The sequence below is a fragment of the Arachis stenosperma genome, chromosome 1 (genome assembly GCF_014773155.1).
Source record: "Arachis stenosperma cultivar V10309 chromosome 1, arast.V10309.gnm1.PFL2, whole genome shotgun sequence".
In the NCBI taxonomy this organism is placed as follows: Eukaryota; Viridiplantae; Streptophyta; class Magnoliopsida; order Fabales; family Fabaceae; genus Arachis; species Arachis stenosperma.
Genome location: NC_080377.1, coordinates 5,397,467 through 5,420,488, shown reverse-complemented (window position 1 = coordinate 5,420,488; position 23,022 = coordinate 5,397,467). Strand labels below are relative to the sequence as shown.

Here is a 23,022-nt window from a genome sequence, read left to right as displayed (position 1 = left end):
TAAGTTAAGTTAGGTTTAAATATCCTTAGTAAACCACCTTTTATGGCTTCTGTTTAATACTTTAAGCTCTATAATCTGAGTGTCGGTGTTCTAGGATTGCCTCTGGCATTCCCAGGACCTCGTCTGGATGGAACTGGAGGTATGGAGGAAAGGCATATGGGACTTAGAGATTAAGGTTAAGTTAAGTTAGGTTTAAAATCCTTAGTAAACCACCTTTTATGGCTTCTGTTTAATACTTTAAGCTCTATATCTGAGTGTCGGGTTCTAGGATTGCCTCTGGCATTCCCAGACCTTATATATATGTGTGGCACCTTTACCATACTGAGAACCTTCGGTTCTCATTCCATACTATGTTGTTATTTTTCAGATGCAGGTCGAGGCATCTCGTTAGGCGTCTGGACTCTTGAGGCGGAGTGGTTACTGGGATATTTTGTTATGCTATGATGTATATGTACTTAGCTTCTCTCCGCATGACTTATTCTTTTTATCCTCTTAGAGGTTGGGAGGCAGGATTGTGTATATTACTTTTGGGTTTTGATATGTATGTATATATGTGTAATATTCTCCGGCCAGCTTGACTTCGCAGGCTGAGTTAGGAGCTTGTTATTTTGTATCTTTGGTATTCTACCCCTACTTCTGTTATCTTATGTTTAATAGTTGTTTTCTTAGCACGCAGGTTAACTCGTTCCTTGAGTGTTGCGCTTTTATTTCGCGATTTTTGTTTCCTCTATTCTTCAAGGCTCCTAGCATATTATATTCTTCCGCTATTATATGTACTTATTTTATTCAGAAGTCGTAATACCACACCACCTCTGTTTTACGACTTAAGCGTAAACTTAGTGTGGTAGGGTGTTACATTATGGTATCAGAGCAGTTCGTTCCTATAGCCTGAAAGACGGACTGATTGTACTTCTGTGCATTCTCTGTATATGTGTTTATGTGCTATTAGGATATCTGACTGATATATATGGCATAAACGTTTGTGAGCATGCATTTGGAACTTAAAGCATTAGACCTGCGATATTGAGACTGATCAACTTAATATCACTTGTTTGGTGTGTATAGGACCAGATGTCGACTCGCAGACGCGGTCGCGGGCGAGGTAGAGGTAGGATAGGCATCGTTACTCCTAGCCCGGTAGGGAATGATCCAGTAGACTTTATGGCTGCCCTGGGAAATATGGCTGCAACTATGCAGGTGACAGCCAAGGCACTGGGTAATAAGATAAACCAGGGTAATCACGGGAACAATAATGATGAGGACGGTCCTATGACACTTGCAACGTTTCTGAAAGTTCACCCTCCTACTTTTAGGGGAACCTCAAATCCCACTGATGCAGATAATTGGATCCAGGCTATGGAAATGGTGTCGCAGGTTCCTGAGGAGCATTGGTTGAGTTTGGAACTTATCAGCTGCAAAGCGAGGCTCAGCATTGGTGGTAGGGAATACGACGTATCCTGTAGACAGATGATGCTAGATAACCGGGAGGTTGGTTATCCAAGAATCATGTTTTGCTTGATTGTTCTGAGAAGTTAGTACAGTTTATGCCAGAAGGGTCAGAAGCACCGGTTGTGGTGAATAGTTACTATTTGAATTCTATGATAGTAAACTGTTCTGGAACTGGATGTCAGGGTGTTATGTTATTAACTGGGAGTACCAGGTGATGATCAGAGTTTAGAGCAGATTTCGGTTGCATGTGAATTTCCAGATGAGTTTCCAGATGATTAATGAATTTTCATCTAACCGAGAGGTTGAATTTGCAATCGAGTTGGTACCTGGATCTGGTCCAATTTCAATTACTCCTTATAGGATGCTTTTTAGAAATGGCTGAACTGAAAGCTCAACTGGAAGATCTATTGGGTAAGCATTTTATTCGACCAAGTGTTTCTCCGTGGGGAGCACCAGTGTTACTAGTAAAGAAGAAGGATGGGAGTATGCGATTGTGTGTCGACTATCGGTAGTTGAATAAGATCACTGTGAAGAACAAATATCCATTGCCTAGAATCGATGATCTAATGGATCAGTTACAGGGTGCCGGTGTGTTTTCTAAGATTGACCTGCAATCCGGGTATCATCAGATAAGAGTTAGAGATGAGGATATTTCAAAAACTGCTTTCAGGACACGTTATGGTCATTATGAATATACGGTGATGTCTTTTGGATTAACTAATGCTCCGGCCGTATTTATGGAATATGAACAAGATTTTCCGACCGTATCTGGACAAGTTTGTTATTGTCTTTATTGATGACATTCTTGTTTATTCTAAGTCTGAAGAGAAACATGCTGAACACTTGCGAACTGTGCTGCAAATTCTGAGAGATAGGAAGTTATATGCTAAGTTATCTAAATGCGAGTTCTGGAAGAGTGAAGTGAAGTTTCTCGGCCACGTGGTGAGTAAGCAGGGGATAGCTGTGGATCCTGCTAAGGTGGAAGCAGTGATGAATTGAGAGCGATCAACTTCAGTGACAAGATCAGGAGTTTCTTAGGTTTGGCGGGTATTATCGCAGATTCATTAAGGGATTTTCACAGCTCGCCATACCTTTAACTAAATTGACTAGGAAGGATACGCCTTTTGTCTAGACTCCGGAATGTGAAGAGAGCTTCCAAGCATTAAAGCACAGGTTGACTACTGCACCTATATTGGTATTACCTGAACCAAGTGAACCGTTTGAAGTGTATTGTGATGCATCTCTGAAAGGTTTGGGGTGTGTTCTAATGCAGCACCAAAATGTTGTAGCATACGCCTCACGGCAGTTAAGGCGCATGAGATGAACTACCCGACACATGATTTAGAACTTGCTGCTGTGTGTTTGCTTTAAAGATCTAGAGGCACTACCTCTATGGCGTTAAGTTTCATGTTTTCTCAGACCATAAGAGTTTGAAGTATCTTTTTGAGCAGAAAGAGTTAAATATGCGTCAGAGGAGGTGGAGCTTCTGAAAGATTATGATTTTGAATTGAATTATCATCCAGGAAAAGCGAATGTTGTGGCGGACGCTTTGAGTCGGAAATCTTTATATGCAGCTTGGATGATGCTACAGGAGGAAGAGTTACTGAAGGCATTCCAAGGTTTGAATTTGGGAGTTAGAGAAGAATCTGGAATCCTGTGTTTGAGTCAGTTGTAAATTTTCTAGTGATTTTAAATCAGAACTTCTGAAGGCTCATCGAGATAGTGAAGCGTTACGTAAGGTATTACCAGCAGTTGAACAGAAAAACAGGGAGTGTCAGAAGGTCAGGATGGTTTATGGAGGTTCAAGAACTGGATTATTGTGCCTAATATTGGAGACCTGCGACAGAGAATCTTGAAGGAAGCTCATAAGAGCGGGTTTTCAATTCATCCAGGAGTACTAAAATGTATCAGGATCTGAAAGCGATGTTCTGGTGGCCAGGGATGAAGAATGATGTGGCATTACATGTATCTAAATGTTTAACGTGTCAGAAGGTTAAGATTGAGCATCAGAGACCATCAGGGACCCTTCAGCCTTTAGAGATTCCACAATGGAAATGGGAGAGTATCGCAATGGACTTTGTGATAGGTTTGCCTAGGACCCGATCTGGTTGTGACGCTATTTGGGTGGTTGTGGACCGATTGACGAAATTAGCTCATTTTCTTCCTATCCGAATAAGTTGCACAATGGAAGAATTAGCTCGAATGTATATTAAAGAGTTGTCAGGTTGCATGGCGTGCCTTCTACCATTATATCTGACAGGGATCCTCGGTTTACATCAAGGTTCTGGGGAGCTTTTCAACGTGCATTTGGAACTCAGCTAAGCTTGAGTACTGCGTATCACCCTCAGACAGATGGTCAGTCAGAAAGAACTATTCAGACCTTGGAGGATATGCTAAGGGCTTGTGTTTTGGATCAGCCTGCGAGTTGGGATCGGTATATGCCATTAATTGAGTTTGCTTATAATAATAGCTATCATGCGAGCATCGGAATGGCTCCATATGAGGCTCTGTATGGCAGAAATGTCAGTCTCCACTATGTTGGTATGAAACTGGAGAAAGGAGTTGTTAGGGCCTGAGATGATAGCTGAAACTACTGAATATAAGAAAATTCGTAGTCGAATGCTTATAGCCCAAAGCCGCCAGAAGAGCTATGCTGATCAAAGGCGGAAGCCTTTGGAATTGGAAGAAGGAGAACATGTCTTTCTGAAAGTTACACCAACCACTGGAGTGGGAAGAGCTATTAAGACTAAGAAGCTGAATCCCGTTATATTGGACCTTTGAGATCCTGAAGAGAATTGGGCCAGTGGCTTATAGAATCACCTTACCGCCATATCTTTCGAATTTGCACAACGTGTTCCATGCATCACAGCTTAGGAAGTACACTCCTGATGCAAGTCATGTTCTAGAACCAGAACCAATCCAAGTAAGAGAAGATCTAACACTTCCAGTAATCCCAGTGAGAATTGATGATACTAATATTAAACGATTACGCGGAAAGGAAGTGTCATTGGTAAAGTAGCTTGGAGTCGAGCTGGGGGCCAGCATTTAAATGAGCCTAAAAGCTCATTTCTCTTCATTAACGTAACAGAAGCAGCAACGCTCCCAGGGAGGAGAGAACGCCAAACCTAACGGCAACCTTCAACATGCCGTAACTCCTCCGTCCGAACTCCGATCGCCGCACCGTTTGCGGCCACGCGTTCACCGCGCGAGCTCTACGTTTCTACCGGAACAATTTCATAGGTAAATTGCTATTCACTTCAGCCTCTCATTTCCCCAATTTTCGAGTTTTGAGAAGGGGTATTGATTTCTTTGATTTCTGATGTTTTAGGATCCAATTAGCTTGAGAGAAACGTTCACTCTTGCTTATGTGAAGCTGGGTAAGGTGAGGATACGATAATTCTATTTTATTTCTTTGAATTTGAGCTTTGAGTATTAAATTGGATATATATGTGTTATGAATGTGTATTAGGTTGTGAATAATAATTGGAGCTTGAAATTGTGAATATTGGAACTTGGAGGAGCTGATTAGTTGAATTTGAAGGGGCTGCCTTGGTTTTAAATAATTTGCTTTGGTCGTTACGGGGAAATCGGCCAAGGTATGGTTTAGGTTTCTTGCATTTAATATAATGTTCTGTGAAAACTTAGGCTAGATGACCATAGGATAAGTTGGAATGCAGGTGTATGTTTAATGTTTAGTAATTTGTTGATGAATATATTTAGTTGAAGTTTATTGGATAATTAGTTACTAACTTTGGATGGTGAATGTTGTTATGTTAATTGGAGAGAATTATGGTTGAATATTATTGTTGATGAACATGGTTGGTTTGGTGTTTGTTGATTAACTAATAATTTGGTGAATTATTAATTTGAGGTATTTTATGTTAAAAGCCTAGGATTTGTGAACTATGACTCTTAGTTGAATTTTGGTTGTTGGATTTGAATATTGTATGAGTTTAATTGTTGATCTGAAGTAGATTTTTGTGGAGATTGTTATGATAATGAGGAAGGGTATGTTGAATTGAAAAGAAAGCAGGTTGGACCCGAAAAGGGTGGCAAAGTCCGAGTTTTAGAGGAGATGCTGCCGAAATTTTATAAAATTAGAGATTTTGTTTATATGATTATTTAAAAAGATTTAGATTCAAAGGTTATATGGTTTGATTTAGAGTTATTAAGAAATGAGCATGTTTTAAGTTTGATTCATTTAGAAAGAATGAATTATATTTGAATTGGAACTATTGATGGACGGAATGGGAGGTGTGATAATGAAGGATAAGGATTGATATGATTGATGTATGATGATGAATGAGATGTGAATGAAAATGATGTGGTTGTTGATGAATTAATTGAATATTTATATGGCTTATGAATTTGAATGATCTGAGATACGAGATTCCCTGGATAAAATGCCGTGGCTTGCCCACCACGTGTACCAGGTAGAAAACTCGATACTCTGTTGACCCTACGACGTAAGTGTGACCGGGCACTATATAAATTCCCGGGAATGTTACCCCCATTGAGCAATATTGATTATTTGAGAAAAATCTATGCATAGACTTGGGGATGCACGTCGAGGGACAGTCTAAGGACAATTCAGACTTGTCGGGTTGGCTGGATAACCGACAGATGAGCCTCATCAGCCATAGGACAGGCATGCATCATATGCATATTACTGAATTACTTGCTTGTGTATTAACTGGGTGTGCCTAAATGTACTTGCCATGTTAAATGTATATTTGTTATCTGCAGTAATTGTAACCTTCTTGTGTTTGCCTTTATCTGTCTATTTGTCTGTGAAAATACATGATGGAACTGGAGGTATGGAGGAAAGGCAGTATGGGACTTAGAGATTTAAGGTTAAGTTAAGTTAGGTTTAAATATCCTTAGTAAACCACCTTTTATGGCTTCTGTTTAATACTTTAAGCTCTATAATCTGAGTGTCGGTGTTCTAGGATTGCCTCTGGCATTCCCAGGACCTTATATATTATGTGTGTGGCACCTTTACCATACTGAGAACCTTCGGTTCTCATTCCATACTATGTTGTTATTTTTCAGATGCAGGTCGAGAGGCATCTCGTTAGGCGTCTGGACTCTTGAGGCGGAGTGGTTACTGGGATATTTTGTTATGCTATGATGTATATATATGTACTTAGCTTTCTCTCCGCATGACTTATTCTTTTTTATCCTCTTAGAGGTTTATGGAGAGGCAGGATTGTGTATATGTACTTTTGGGTTTTTGATATGTATGTATATATGTGTAAATATTCTCCGGCCAGTCTTGACTTCGCAGGCTGAGTTAGGAGCTTGTTATTTTGTATCTTTGGTATTCTACCCCTACTTCTGTTATCTTATGTTTAATAGTTATGGTTTTCTTAGCACGCAGGTTAACTCGTTCCTTGAGTGTTGCGCTTTTATTTCGCGATTTTTGTTTCCTCTATTCTTCAAGGCTCCTAGCATATTATAATTCTTCCGCTATTATATGTACTTATTTTATTCAGAAGTCGTAATACCACACCACCTCTGTTTTACGACTTAAGCGTAAAACTTAGTGTGGTAGGGTGTTACAACAGGCATAATATTTATAACCATTTCAAGAAGCCACATGGGATGGTCCTCAGAGATCAGCAAAAACACACTGCAATGGTGTACTATACATAGTTTCAGTTTGGTCAAAGTGCAATCTATGCATCTTTACCAGAGAACAAATTTCACACTTATATGGTAAAGAAGATGCAGAATTTGTAACACGAATAGAGCATGTATTTATGATGGTAAGCACAGTTTTCATGAGACAATGGTCAAGTTTTTTGTGCTGTAGAACAGTATTACTATTCTCGTTACATTGAGTATTGAAAGCAATAAAATCAGTATCGTTGGTGACAATAGAATTACAAAGAACTGAATTGAAATTGTCTAAATCAGGAACAATACCATGATGAAAATTAGAATTACAGTCTAAAGCAGTGTCCTGAGTACTAGGCTTAGAAACTTTGAGAGTGTCAAAGGAGTAAACTCCATTTCTAGCTACGCCATATAGGAGAGAGTCCCTAATAGCCTGATAACGTATAATACAAAAATCAGGCCAAAATTCAAAGAAAACCCCATTTTCAACTGTAAATCTGGATACACCTAGCAAATTCTAGGTAATTTGAGAGACATGAAGCAAATTTTTTAGACAGAAAAAGATATTAGCATATTTATCATAAAAAATAGACGAGCTAGAATTTTTTATTGCAATACCTATATCATTATCTACAAAGACTTGATTTGCGTCTGTGTTGCTTGTAAAAGAAGAAAAAAGATTTGAAAGGTCTGGTGTGAGATGGTGGCTGGCATCAGAATTTGTAAGCCAGGATGCATTACTCGATGATGAGGATGGAACAGTAAGAAAGGTGAGGGTTCTATCACGTTGGCACCAATTCTTGAACTCTCTTTAGATTTGGTGACTGTTTTTTTGGTGGCATCTGATGTGAATTGTTCTGGAACTTTTAATAGATTAAGGTGGGTTTCGAGTCTCAAACTTTCAATGGTAAGAATTGCAAGATACCTCCAAGTTGAGTATTTGTCTTCATTGAGTTTTTCAGTAATAGGTGAAAAGGTCTTCTTTATTGAATCTGATAGTGTGATTTTCATTGTAGATCTAATGATGAAATGGTGGCTTTGATACTATAAAGAATGCAGCAAAAACTATGATAGCATTATTTGATAACACGCTAGTAATTGAGATGAAACAAACCAAGAATAACAAGGAGTCAAAGAGAATTTTTTTGACAGAGAAAAAGTTAAGAGTAGTAATAGAGAACAATGAAAATATTTCCTATTTTTTCACCATTGAATGAGATACACGCATTCCATATATATACATACTAACTCAACAATAAAAATACTAACTAACTAAATTATGTTAATTCTTGAGTTTTTTTCCTGACTCCAACTAACTTTTATCCTTTATACAAAAATAATGCAAATTAATAGAAAGACATTTTCAATTTTTACAACTTAATTAGTTGGTGAATTTTTATTAGATTTTTTTGAGACATTTCTAAAATTTTATATAAGAGAGATCAACATATCTCTCGGGAGTACTCACATACTAATGAGTAATGATACTAGTGGTATTTCATGACTATTATGAAAAATTTTTGCACGAGTCCTATTCTATTATGAGGAGTAGCCTAGCCAATTTTCTTTATCCAATAAGGTTTTCTCATCTCTACATACATGTAATCTATATTAGATAAAGAGTGATGTTAGGTAACCAAAAAATAATTACAATATAGGAATATTACATAAAAATTTTTATTTTTTTGATAAGCAAGTAATATACAATTTTTTATCACTTATCTTTTTTATCACCTACTATTTTGCTGTATGTTTGGAGTCATTAATATTTTTTCCAAAATTAATTTCAGTTTCTTCCAAATCAAATTTCTAACATCTCTCAATCACATTATTATCCATTAAAATGCAATAATTCTCTGCAAAAAATATGAAAATTAAATTAAAAAATTTTAACAACTTCTACTATATAACTTATATTTTACTTATAGACTATTAAAAAATAAAAAATAAAATATAAAATATAAAATAGAAACAAAAATTAAAAAATAATTTTTTAAAAATAATTATTAACTTGTCATATTAAAATCAATAAATAAACATACATATGAATATTAAATAAAAATATTAAAATAATTAAAATCATGGTCTATTAGTGCACATATAAGATAATTTAAAAAATATAATAAGACATATAGTTTAAAATTTGATAATATTAATTATAAACATTATAGGTATGAAATTATAAATATTATGAATACAAATTATGGATGTTATTAACATGAAATTATGGATGTTATGTGTATGAATTTATAGATGTTATTTGTAAATTTATCAATTGAATAAATTAATTTAAGAATTTGATATTTTTTTAAATTCAATTATGATAAAATTTAAAAAATATCAGTGTTAACTTTATATTTAAGTATGCAACAACTAAAAAATGATGTGTATGGATGTAATATCTAATAAACATGAATTCAATTTTTAGATGTTAGTTGTATGTAATTATGGATGTTATGTATATATATGTATGAATGTTATGTGTATAAACTTAGTTAGTATACAATATAATTATAAATGCACATAAAAGCACAAAAAAAATTAAATCAGTTTATTACCATACCTCATCAAAGCTAGTGTGGTTTTTCATATTCTCGAGAATTGGTTGACTGACAACAATCTCGTCGGGTGAGTCTGTCTATTGTTCAAATTCTTCATCAGCACCTTCTACCATAAGTACCGTATTAAGGTCGAATTCAAATGTCATACTATTTGCAACGATAAATGCGACTTCTTGTAAAATTTCTTGACTTATACACACTACAACATTTTTTAGCTATTGCAACATATCCTGCAAATAACACTCAAAAACTGTTATCTAAACAAACTAAAGACAACATTTAATATTTGTTACATAAAAATAAAGCTGTTGCAACTCTTTCTTAACAACACACTATAAATGTTCCTTTTTGATCAATTAAAGTACAAGTAAAAAGTGTTGCTTTTGTAAATTAAACAAGCAACATTTGTGATATTTATATATTACACTTTATAAGTGTTGTTCTTACAATTTTTAATAAGCTTCTCATTATAAATGTTGCCAAAACTCAACTAAAATTTTTTCTCTAAAATTTTGACATTCTCTCCAATATTTTAACAAAAATATATTTTTTCCTTCTTTTAACTTAGCACAAAATACATCTTTATAATTTATATATTATTTATTGATTTTTTTTGGCCAAAGACCTGGACCAATAAGAGCCCAAGTCCAAATCAGAACTCGAAACCCACCCACGTCTCTTCTCATTGTGCAAGAGGTGCTGCACTTGTTAGCCATAGCAGCAGCTACAATTCCTTAGCGTGGTGGCGCAGCCGAGACGACATCAATAAACCACCGACGACTATCCTCTGCACTGATTCAAATCCTACTGAGTTCAAAACAAAATTCCAAGCCTTACTTTCAATTAGAAACCCTAACCCCAACCATTTCAAACCCTTCTGCGCGATTTACCCTTGTTTGTTCGATTTCCTCATCGTTGCTTGTGAAGTTGTGTTCCTCTAAGCTCGCATCACCGTCGTGCTTGTCACTGCTCGCGCGCTGTCGTGCTCATCGCTGCTCGCATCGCCGTTGTGCTTGTCGCTGCTCGCATCACCGTTGTGCTTGACGTTGCTCGCATCGCCGTCGTGTTCGTCGCTGACTTGCATTTCCTCATCGTTACTTCTGAAGTTGTGTTCCTCTCTGCTCGCGTCGCCATCGTTTGACCTTCGATCGTCTCCGCTAGCAGTTCGAGCTTCCATCATTTCTGCTCACTTGTTCATCACCGGGTACTTATGATTCTGCCTATTCCTTTTTCTTTTTCATTTTGAATCCTAATTTTAATAATGTTGATGTTGCTATTATAGGGTTTTTGGTAATAATGTTGCTGTTTCGAGCTTGCCGTTCATATTTGTGTATATTTGTGTATTTTGTAACCAGATCTATAAAGTCTTTAGGTTTTGCTTGCCGTTCATCTATGATCTCTTCCAATTTGCCAGCGTTCTTCTGCTAGGGTTCATCACCGCTGATCATTGTTTTACAGGTACTCATGATTTTATCTCTGTTTTTCTTTTCTATTTTTGTGTTTTGAATCCTAATTTTTGGTTATATGAAATTTGTTGCTGTATGTGTGCATTAGTGTTGAAGCAACTCTACTGTCACGGTGTGCGTTTAATGGAACTGCATGTGTATTTTAAATCTTCTGGTTGAACTTAAACTTGTTTTTACATACATAGCTTTGTGCAGTACTATTTTATTTTGGTTTTTTTATTATGCTTTTAAATTTTAGCTTTTATATATTACAAAATACCTGTTGTTTTATTATTATAATGGGGATGAAATGATTTCAGAGATGGGTTATGGTAGAAGCAATTGTTGAAGTGATTAGTATAATTATTATGATGAGTTGGTGTGTGGAAGGAGTTGGAGTGAATTGGGTAACACAAGCTACACATAATTTTTACACTATGATGGTTATCTCTGAGTAGGCCATGGATGATTGTGCTCTGAAGTGTAAGTAATAACAAGCATGTTTGGGTCTGTTCTGCTCCTCTCTACTTGTTTTCTTGCTGAACAACCCTTTGAGCTGCTGCATCTATAATACCCCCTAATAATAATAAAAATAAATAATAATTAATGTAACAGACTTATTCATCTTAAGAAACACAAATTTAACCTCTCTATCACCAACAATAATCAAATTGACAATGTCATTTTTTCAATCAATAATAATTAAAAGGAGATATTGCTTTTAACTTTGGATTGCTAAAGAAATTAAGTGAAGCTTGTTGAATAGTATGTGGTTGTGTTTTTTAAAACCTCGAAGGTGTGAGTGTTGAATGGTCAAGAAACATGGAAGAGACACAGTAGTACACTGCAAGAAATTGATGATTTCAGTTATAGGTCAGCAATATTATATAACTTACTATAAGAATACATACACATATTGATATTAATATGTGCATTATTATTTGTTGCATCTAGCTAGCGTGTTTTTACAATTTAATTAATATTTGATGGATGTTACCAAGAATATTATTGTAATTAATAAGGAGGTAAAGAAAAAGAAATTAAGAATGTGAATGAAGTAGTTACCTTGGATAAGGTGAACCTTTGATAGGTTTCTGACCGTATTTCCTCCAAGCCCACAAATCTGAAGGAACAATCTCTCCAGTTTGTCTGCTGTTTGCAGCTGCTGGTGCAGGAATACACACCACCTTTTTCGCCTGATTCTTCCTGCACATACATTTAACTTAATTAATTTAATTTAAGCTACACATACATGTTCATTGCAGCTGTTTGATTTTGCTGACAAGTATAGAGGATCCTACTCGCTTTCTTGCCCATTCTACTGCTCCTACTCAGGTTACCAGGTATAATCTGCCTTGGGTAACGATGAGCTTAGAAAAACTCTTCAAACCATTAATTTTTAGTATTTTTCATTTTTTTGTTATTATTTAATCTTTATAAATACTAAATTATTTTTAACATTGGATTTCCAAGTCATGGTTAATTTGTTAGCGCCCCTGAGGCTTACTCTGTAGTCGGTTCCATTGAATGTTCAATAAATATACTTTTAGAAATTTAATTTCTATGTTCACAATGTATTTTTTTTCTGGTAATGCTAATTTGACTACTTCAACATCTCCAAATTGATCTTAATAAGAACTGGATCTGTTCTTTTTTAAATTTTCTAAATAGAATCCTATGTGAATGAAAATACCTCATTTATGCTGATCCTATTTTGAATGTTGGAAAACATAAAGTTTTTAGTCTTGTTCTATTTCAGGTTCTTTTGTCAATTTGCTCATTGTTGACGGATCCCAACCCTGCTAAGTATGAAGCTACTGCACGCAGCTGAACACTAAGTGCAAATTATTGCGGCATGACCTCGTAAGATATTTCTATCTTATATTTATTTTCAATTTCTTTTTTAAATGCAACTTTAACTAAACCCCAATTCATTTAAATGCAGCAGTTATTGGACTCAGTGGAGGCAAGAGGATTTTGAGTTCATCATACCATTACTCTAATGTTACCGAAAAGCTTTCATTTGGCACTGATTTTGGATCCACACACTATCAGATTGTTTCAACAAAGTCAAGCATAGATATAAAATATGCAAATAGATTGACATTATTTTGATAAATATTAATTACTATTTTGTTATGACAATTATTGTTAGACAAGAATTTTATTATTTTGTTGAGAATTATTGATGAACATGTATTAGAAATACTAATTGAACTTTTTAATATCTATTTTAATTAGAATTTTATTTTTAGTTATTTTGTCTCTTTTATAATTATTTTTTATTGTGCACAAATTTATTTATTAATTAAAATAATTACACATGTATGAACAACAAATTTTATTGTAAATTTTATTTTTTTATATTTTTATTACAAAAATAATTTTTATTTTTATCAAAAAGGCAACCCTTTTATTAGTTGCATATTTTGAATATTAGACAACACTTGTATAGGTTACATATCCAAAAGAAAAGGCAATATTTTAAAGGGTTGCATATTCAAAACTAATAGGCAACACTTCCAAGGATTGCAAATTCCAACTTATAAGCAACACGTAAAAGAGTTGCATTTTATTGCAAATAGACAACACTTCAAAGGATTGCAAATTCCAACTTATAAGCAACACGTAAAAAAGTTGCATTTTATTGCAAATAGGCAACACTTTTTAGTAGTGACCAAAATATGAGAGAAGAGACAACGCTGCAAAAGTGTTGTCTCAAACACACCTTTGAAGTGTTGTTGTTTTTCAACCAAAGGCAACACTTACCAAGTGTTGCTCTCAAAAGCGTTGCTTTTGAAACAAAAAAGTGTTGCCTTGATCTAAGGCAACGGCTGCATATGCAACGCCGACAAAAAACGTTGCCTTAGGCCCAAAAGTGTTGCCATTGATCAAAAGCAACTTTTTGTCAGCCTTTAGGCAACACTTTTTAAATGTTGCCTCAACCTGAAAATGTTGTAGTGACACTATTCTGCTTACAATGATATTATAGTCATGATTTTTGAATGATCATAATTAAATTAGTGAAAAGTATATATTACAAAGAATCAAGTGCAACTAAATGTCTTAACGGAAACAAAGAATTAATGATTTTTTCGTATTTCCATTGATTGATATTAAATGCCTTAAAGAAAACAAAAATCAAATGTAATTAACTCAATTAATGTATATTATCATTATCGTCCATTCTTATTATTATTATTATTAATATTTAATATATTCTTAAATATAAAAATTAAATTATAAAAGAAATATTAAGTATTGATTACAAGAATACCTACTAGCAAGAAATATGATATTATAATTATCATTAATAAGTAGAATTGATAAGAATATGATAAGTGAAATGATAAGAGAGTGAGATAAAAAATAAAACTGTTATTAAGTGATATAAATAAAGTAAATTATAGAAACTTTTAGTTAATTATGGCTGAAAATTTTTTGTTACCAAACTTTTTTCTAGATAAACTATATAAAATCTAGATTACGAATGTGTTTTTTAATCCTTCATAAGTTTAAAATTTATGACGTGAAGATGAGATGTTGCTCTAAAAATATATTTTTCAATATATAATTTTCTTAAAAATTTTTATTGTCATATAGAGGCCAATTCCAAATCTCTATTGATATACTCTTGAAGTGAAAAGATTATAAATATAGATTTAAAATTAATGACAATCAATCTAAAAAAGTCAACTACTAAAGTATATATTATTTATACAACGCATTAATTTTAATTTAACAAATTAGTATATATGTATTCGCATTCTCTATGAGATAATATATAAAAATATATAATATACTTTTTATTTTTTAAATGAAAATACGCATATTTATTTTTGTTATAAAAATTTTATAAAATTAATTAAATTTAAATTTAAATTATTTTTAATATTAAAAAATAAAACTAATGAGAAATAATTTTACTTGTTTTTAAAAGATAACAATTATTAATTAATAGTATTATATAGTTTGTGATTAAGAACTTATTTATATGAGTTTTTATGAAAAGATTTTTTTTAATGATTTTGTTTTTAAAGATTTTTAAAGATATTTTGTTTAACAATTATGTTGGGTATAACAATATAAAAGTATTATTTATTTATTTATTATATTAAAAATATATTTTTTAAATAATTTTTTTAAAAAAATATGTAAATTTTAGTTTTTAAAAAGATTATTTTTTTTTTGTGCTTTTATTTTTAGTACTAAAATTTTGCTAAATACACTAAAAGATAATAAAAATATTTTTATATTAAAAAAATCTTTTTTTAATAATTTAATGTATCCAAACAAGCACTAAATTAAAATATCTACATTAGAATTATATCTTTTCAAAGATTTCTCTTTAAATAATATTAGTAGTTAAATTTGTAGATATTTTTTTAAAATTTATGAGTAAAATTTTTAAACCTTCTTACTCTTATGTTAAACCAATTTGAACAAGTACAATCTAACATTAGATAAATTAAATACAATTTGTCCTTGAATTACCTTCTTTACTACCATAGTAAAAAAAAAAAAAAAAACTATTATAGAGAACTATTTTTGTTAAAATATATTTAGAATTGTTTTATATTCTAGTATCATATTCATTCTTAGAATCAAAGTAATATGATCAATGTTGTTACTTATTAAAACTTACCAACATATTTTTGTCTATTCTTGAGTTGAATTAGTTGTATTTGTACCTAAAAATAATTTCATATTATTTTTGTTAGTTTAAACATTTACTAAAAATACTAAAAATAAGATGAATACACAATTAAATACACAATATCTTGTCTTAACTCTTGTGAAATGATAAAAGAGAAAGAGTACAATAATTAACAATATTTTATAATTTATAAAAAAAATCAAAGAGTAACAATAATGTATTATAAGAGAAAAAAAATTACTGATAGAAGAACAATTGATAAAAAAAATAAAATTCTCTTTTAACATATATGAATTTTTTATAGTGAATAAGTTATAAAATACAGAAATAGGTCAAATAAAAAAAATAAAATTGTATTTTTTAATAAATTAAAAAATATTAATTCACGACCATATAATTAATAGTGTACATAAAACTATTAGGCAATAAATAGCAAAAAAAATAATAAAAATATTTGATTTGATATTAAAATATAAAAAGAAATATTAATAACAAATAAAAATCTACAAAAACTTAAAATAAAATTATTTAAGACAAAAAAAATATAAAAAAAAATTGGTAAACAATGACTCAAATATTAATGTGACAATAAATTAAGTCAAATAATATATATATGTATTAATTAAATTAAATAATTGATATAATAAATTAATTATAATTATTTGGCTCAATAAAATAAGTTAAAAATAAAAAATATATTATAAATATATCATGTAAAAATTATAATACTTTTAAAATTATTAATCAAAATACAGGAGATAAGAAAATTAATACAAATTAAAACAGAATCAATTCATTTATTTTAATCAAATCAAATAATTAATATAATTAATTAATTATAGATAATGTAGTCAAATAAATTATTGAATAATTTGATATTTATTTCAATCAAATTAAATAAATAATTAATTAACGCATTTAGATTAATCAAATAAAATAAAATAAATTAAAAAAATCTTAAAAACATGTCACGTTAGCTATGATATTAATTAAAAAATTTTATTTGATAATAAATAATAGGTAATAGATTAAAATTTGCAAATTCCAATTTGATTACTTTCTTAACAAATGTTTTTCCAAAATTAATAATCTATGATAATCTATGATTTTTATTATTGTATTTCAACCATGTTATACATATAAAAAAAAAATCAACTATCATATCTACTATTTGTATATAATTGTCATGAATTATTTTTTTTTAAAAAAAGTTTAAGTTGATAGAAAGAGGCAATATGAATGATTATATATCTAATACATCTTTTTAAATAAGAGCGTCTTTGGGTTTGATTAATTTTTGTATATACATTCTTTTTTTCATTTTATTTGTTTTATACTATTTTTTTTCTTTTCGAGATCACTAAAGATCGAATTTTAAATCTTTTAAACATAGAATTTTAATACTATACTATAAAATCACTTCTTCCAAAATCTTAGTCTGACAAAAAAAAACTATATATCTAATAATAATAATAACATATATTAAAATATAAAATATATATTAAAAATTAACTAAATCATATATATTTATATATAAATATATGGTAACTGAATTATTAATTTAATTTATTTTGAATATGTATATACTACATAATATTTTTGTTGATATTTTATATTGTGATTAATTTCTTATATCCTATATATTACAATCTAAGATTAGAGTTGATAATGAGTAAAATAAAATAGAGTTTAGACCCAATCTTAACTCTATTTCTGGGTTATATTATTTTACTAAAATTCAATCATATCTTATTCGCAAGCTTATAACATAATAATTTTAACCTTATTTGTCTTTACAGTGGATTTTTAATCCTATCATAAATCATAAAAAAACACAATATTCAATAATCTGATAAAATCTTGAGGTTGTAATTTAGTATTTATATACCACTAAATAAATTTATCTTTTATATAAACCAAATAAATGATAAATTTTTAATTGAAGATTTTTTTTAAATAGTTAAAGATTTTTTTACATATAAATGAAAGAATTTTCCTTCGAGAGTCGCTCTTAATATATTTTTAATGGATCCTGCTAGGGAGACAATGGACTATTTGTACAATATGTACAATGGGCTATTGAGTTACAAAATGAACATCCTTCGTGGCCTAAGCGTACAATGTGTACAATTGGCTAAATCTTTGGTTCATGAATAAAATGAACATCACACATATTATCCAGAATAACCATCCACTAATTTTGGAATTCACGATGGATCGAACTCTTGACCTTTCGGATTTAAAATTCTAATACTATATCTGAAACCACTCATCCCAAAAACGTAACCTGACAGGACAATGTAACACTAATGGTCATATCTCTAATACTTTCTAAACTTCCATTGTACACATTATACACTTAGGCCATTGGCTCCCTATACTTTCTCTATAATATAACATATATACATAGGGTGCGGATTCCTATCTATCAAAGATAATTAAGACAATGAAATTCTTGCTGTGTAATGTCCAAGCCAACATAAAATACGCGTTTATGACACACATTAAAAATCCCTTTAATTTGTCTCCATAAATACACTCATCATTTCAAGTAGCACTACCAAACACACATAAATACCAATATAACATAAACAAGAAGATGAGAGAATCGAATATGGTTGGTTCTGATGAATCCAAATCCAAATATTCCATAGTTTGTTGGTTGATCTTGATGGGAATGGTTATTGCAACAACATTTACAGCAGCAGAGGATTGTGAAACCGATCTTCGTGGGCTTGAAATAGAGTGCTTGTATTACATGCATAAAGGAGAGCCTTCAACACTTATGAACCCTAATAAACGCTGCTGTGACGTCATTCAACAAGCCAACCTTCCATGCTGCTGCGCTAATCTCAATCGCAAATTATGTCTGTAACCATTCTCTTCTTTTTAGTTTACTTTCTTTAATTACTCATCTTTTCTTCTCTTTCTTCTTTTTATTGAATTAACCAACTTTAAAAGTCCATGAAAAAATTTAAAATTTTTAATAGACTTTTAAAGGTGGTTAATTCAATATTAAATTTTAAATTTTTTTATGAGGTTGTAAAAGTGGTTGATTCAATACTTTTATTTCTTCATTTGATTGCATATCTCTTAGTTTTTGTGGTGTGCCATTGCAATTTAGTTGTGGCATCTTTTTCATTAGATTATATAAGCTCTTCATCCACATTGAAAAAAAAAAAAGAATCATTTATATATATAGGGTTTCACTATATATGGAGATGATCATCTAGTAAAATATTTGTTCTTATTATATATATAGCTTTTAAAATAGTAAATAATTAAGTCGACTAATTTAATTTTGTTGATTTGAAAATATATGAGTGACTTACTGACTTTTGTTTTGGTCCGGGAGATAATTTTTTATGTAGAAAAAGGAACTAATTTAATAGCAACTCCTCGTTTGTAACAAGATATATATGTAGATGAAAGCAGGCAAGTTGGTTCATGGTAATTAAATTAAAGGAGCACATAATTATCTGTTTTAATTTCTTTGCTTTCTGAGTGTTGATAACCCGCTAACAAAAATTGTCTTTCACCTAACTGACAATAACTTATCTCTTAAAAAGAAATCTCAAAAACACAAGGTGAAAATGTATATAATGATGACTCTGTGATTTTTTCACAAAAAAAAAAAGAAAATTGTGATTAAAATAAATTACTCATCAAATTTAACTAATTAATAAGTTACTTTTTTGAATATTTTATACGGAAAGGGTCAAGTTTTTATTGTTGCAAAATCAACGGTTGATGATAGCTTACTAATTCCAAAGGTTTTTTTTTTTTACATAATAATTGATATTTTTTGGTAAATAATTAATAGATAAAAACTCACGTACAGTTGTATTTATGTGAAGTTGATTGCTGATAACTGTTAGATAATAATTTAGTCAAATATATCAAATTATTTATCGATTCTCAACTATTAATTTCACTTGACGACACCTGCATATGAGTCTTTATCTAATTAATAATTGATAATTATTCTGTGTGTGTAGAGATGCTTTAATATGTTTATTTTTTTTTGTGTATATATATATATATATATATATAGCTTACCCGCCTGGGTTTACAATTGAAGATTTGCTTGATTGGGGGAAAGTGTTGCACACCTTGAACTTTTGTGGCAAACCTCTTGCTGTTGGTACCAAGTGTGGAAGTGAGTTACTCATAATTTTTTATATAAAATATATTATATTTATATATATATATACTAAAAATTAATTATTGAATTAGTCATTATGTATATATTAAAAATAATATATATTTATATATATTGATCACAAATTTTTTTTAATTAAATAATCAATTATCAGAATGATCAAACTTTTTAAAATAGTATAATAATTTTTTATGAGATGTTAATATGTATTTTTATATGTGGTGATTAATTAACGATTGATTTTAGTATATACATAATATAATTATTTTATATATAATAATTAATAACTCAACCTTATATTATTTTCATTTTATATATTAAGTGATTTCTAAAATATTACAACTTTTTTCCAGGTTTCAGTGTTCCACCAGGTCCACCACCATAAAAGTAATGGTAGATGGCGTGGCTAGCTATAAAGTGTATGTTCCTTCATTCTAGGAAGAGATACATAAAGAGTTTCAAGGTTATGAATTGTGTTTGATAATAATAAAGTGTTTATTAGTTCTGGAATATATTCCGTTATTTGAAGATTTAGAAATAAAAAAAGCAATGCTACAAGTGAGTATAACTTTTTGTTTTTTTATTAATAGTTAACTAACAATATTTGAAAGTGTTAGTTAAAAGTTTAATGTTAGATTGTTAAACTAAAAGTATTGGATTGTTAGCCAAAAATACTGTCCAATATAAATTAATTAAAATTTTTATTGACTAAAAAATTAGTAAAAATAGTCTTAATTTATTTTATTTAATATTTATTAATTATTATATCAATTAAATATGAATGCTCATCTTCAAAGTTTTCTTAATAAAAAATACTAATAATGAATTTCATCAGAGTTAAAGTCAAGTTAATTTGTCATAACAGTAATGACATATGTACATCATCAATCCCAACATTTGCAAGTTTGAAGGCAGCATTCTACTGTATTTGTTGAATATAATAATTTGTAAAGAATATATATATATATATATATATATATATATATATATATGAATTTTTTTATGGTGTAGAATGCCTAAAATTTCAACAGCTGCTGAAATGAGTTGTCATGATAGAGAGAAAAATGTCTATGGTGTTAGATGCAACACGCGCAGACAAGAATTGATTCCTGTGTAAGATTGACAGGATGTTACTTAAATTAAATGAATGATTGTGTTAATTATAAGCTATGATTAATGATGATTAGATATTTGGGTTGAACTTTTTTGTGAGTATGACCGTTTAGTAGGGTTACTGATAGACTTCGAGTTCATTGTAAAGGAAAAAAAAAATAAAACAACTTTTAAAGGAGGTTGGACTGTAATGTTTAGTCATTGTAATGGGTTAAACCAAAAAGATAAAACAACATGCTTTTGAATGATATTTCATCAATATTAATTCAAATAATAATGCAATAATAGCATGAATCTCGAAAAAAAAATAAAAATACATAAACATTAAGAGTAATAATATCATGGGCCCAAATAGCATTTTCTATAGTAATAGGAAAAGTATAGGGTACCAACATATTATCCGCTAACTTCTGCCAACTCTTATTTATTTTTGTGTTTCATGGAAGTGTGTTCGTAGATGTGTCTAATAATTAATATATTTTAAATACATATATAAAGAGACACATCTAGAAAATATATCTATAAAGACACTTCTATTAAACACAGTTATAAAAAAGACATTTTTATTAGACATATCTACGAACACACTTCCATAAAATATAATTATAAATAAGAGTTGGCAGAAGTTGACAGATATGCTGTTGGTAACATAGCAGAACCGATAGTAATATATTATTTTTGATAATATTAAATAATAATAAATCTAATATAATACAACTGAAATAAATTCTTTATAATTATCTAACAATTAAGACAGTCAAAACGATACTACCCTAAAAAATATAATAATACAAATATGTCATTTTATTTGTTATTTGGGCTTCATTATAGTAGTTTTATTATTATTATTTATTACCAACATAAAGTACTATAATATTAAATATGAAAAATTAAATATTTTATTTACTATTAGTACAGTAGCATAATAGATTCTTTATTATTTATTATTAAGATAAAAAAACATATCATATATTATTTATCTTTTGTATAGTGTCACATTAGTTTTATTATTTATTGTTAACAAAAAATATCTAATATTAATAAAATATTTTTTTTATGATATTATTGACATGTACATCGTATTACAGTAGATTTATTATTATTTAATATTATAAAAAACAATATACTACTACAGAGAATATCGTTTGGTTCCATGATATTATTACTCTTAATGTTTATGCATTTTCATTTTCTTTCAAGACCCATGTTATTGCATTATTATTTAAATTTGAATTAATGTTGATGAAATATCATTCAAAAGCATGTTATTCTATTTTTTCGGTCTAATCCATTACAATAACTAAACATTACGGCCCAACTTCTTCCAAAAGTTCTTCTATTTTTTTTTCATTTACAATGAACCCGAAGTCCATTAGTAACCCCACAAACGGCTATATTCACAAAAAAATCCAGTCCAAACATCTAATCATCATTAACTATAGCTTATAGTTAACACAATCATCCATCTAATTTCAGTAGCATCATGTCACTCCTGCACAAGAATCAGTTCTTGTCTGTGCGTGTTGCACCCAACACCACACGCGTCTTTCTCTCCATCATGACAACTCATTTCAGCAGCTGCTGAAATTTTAGGCATTCAGCACCATAGAAACGTCCTATATATATACATTCTTAAAGAGCCCGATGACATAGATGTGCTCTATGGAGCAGATTGTATGGATGCATTCGGACTTAATTATTTTTCTAATTAAAGAAATAAAGTGTAATTTTTAATTTTTTTATTTCACTTATAAAATTAATAATAAAAAAGGATCTCGTTAGGGAGACAATAGACTATTTGTATAATGTGTACAATGGGTTATTGAGTTACAAAATGAACATCTCCCATACTATCTATAGAATAACTATCTGAGTACTAGGGATAATAAAGATGATTTTGGGATTCACCAAGGATCAAACTCTTGACTTTTCGGATCTAGCGCTCTAATACCATGTCATGATACCACTCATCCCAAAAATTTCAACCGATAGAAAAAGGTAACACTAATGGTTATA

At 30.3% G+C, this 23,022-nt stretch overlaps 2 protein-coding genes and 1 long non-coding RNA gene across 3 annotated transcripts; 2 read left to right on the top strand and 1 right to left on the bottom strand.

Moving 5' to 3' along the window:
* The first annotated feature begins 6,126 nt into the window (after nucleotides 1-6,126).
* Nucleotides 6,127-6,828, top strand: LOC130981599 (uncharacterized). Its single transcript, XR_009086971.1, has 2 exons — nucleotides 6,127-6,302; nucleotides 6,502-6,828. It is a non-coding gene; the product is annotated as an uncharacterized LOC130981599 (long non-coding RNA).
* A 4,690-nt stretch (nucleotides 6,829-11,518) lies between these two features.
* On the bottom strand, nucleotides 11,519-12,391 carry LOC130974093 (probable WRKY transcription factor 35). Its single transcript, XM_057898846.1, has 3 exons — nucleotides 12,327-12,391; nucleotides 12,140-12,280; nucleotides 11,519-11,651 (listed from the first exon to the last, which is right to left on the bottom strand). Exons 1-3 carry the CDS (start codon nucleotides 12,389-12,391, stop codon nucleotides 11,519-11,521), a joined length of 339 nt encoding a protein of 112 aa, XP_057754829.1.
* Nucleotides 12,392-18,307: 5,916 nt separating this feature from the next.
* Nucleotides 18,308-20,456, top strand: LOC130974219 (uncharacterized). The gene is made up of 3 exons (XM_057899044.1): nucleotides 18,308-18,598; nucleotides 19,786-19,890; nucleotides 20,247-20,456. The coding sequence occupies exons 1-3, from the start codon at nucleotides 18,331-18,333 to the stop codon at nucleotides 20,276-20,278; spliced, it is 405 nt and encodes a 134-aa protein (XP_057755027.1). The 5' UTR covers nucleotides 18,308-18,330; the 3' UTR covers nucleotides 20,279-20,456.
* Nucleotides 20,457-23,022: the final 2,566 nt, after the last annotated feature.

Coding starts and splice junctions, on each gene's coding strand:
- LOC130974093 (XM_057898846.1), bottom strand. CDS start 12,391: ATGGGCAAGAAAGCGAGTAGGATCCTCTATACTTGTCAGCAAAATCAA. Junction 12,281..12,326: donor CAAACAGCTGCAATGAACAT/GTATGTGTAGCT, acceptor ATGTATGTGCAG/GAAGAATCAGGCGAAAAAGG. Junction 11,652..12,139: donor AAAGGTTCACCTTATCCAAG/GTAACTACTTCA, acceptor TATTATTATTAG/GGGGTATTATAGATGCAGCA.
- LOC130974219 (XM_057899044.1), top strand. CDS start 18,331: ATGAGAGAATCGAATATGGTTGGTTCTGATGAATCCAAATCCAAATAT. Junction 18,599..19,785: donor TAATCTCAATCGCAAATTAT/GTCTGTAACCAT, acceptor ATATATATATAG/CTTACCCGCCTGGGTTTACA. Junction 19,891..20,246: donor TGTTGGTACCAAGTGTGGAA/GTGAGTTACTCA, acceptor ACTTTTTTCCAG/GTTTCAGTGTTCCACCAGGT.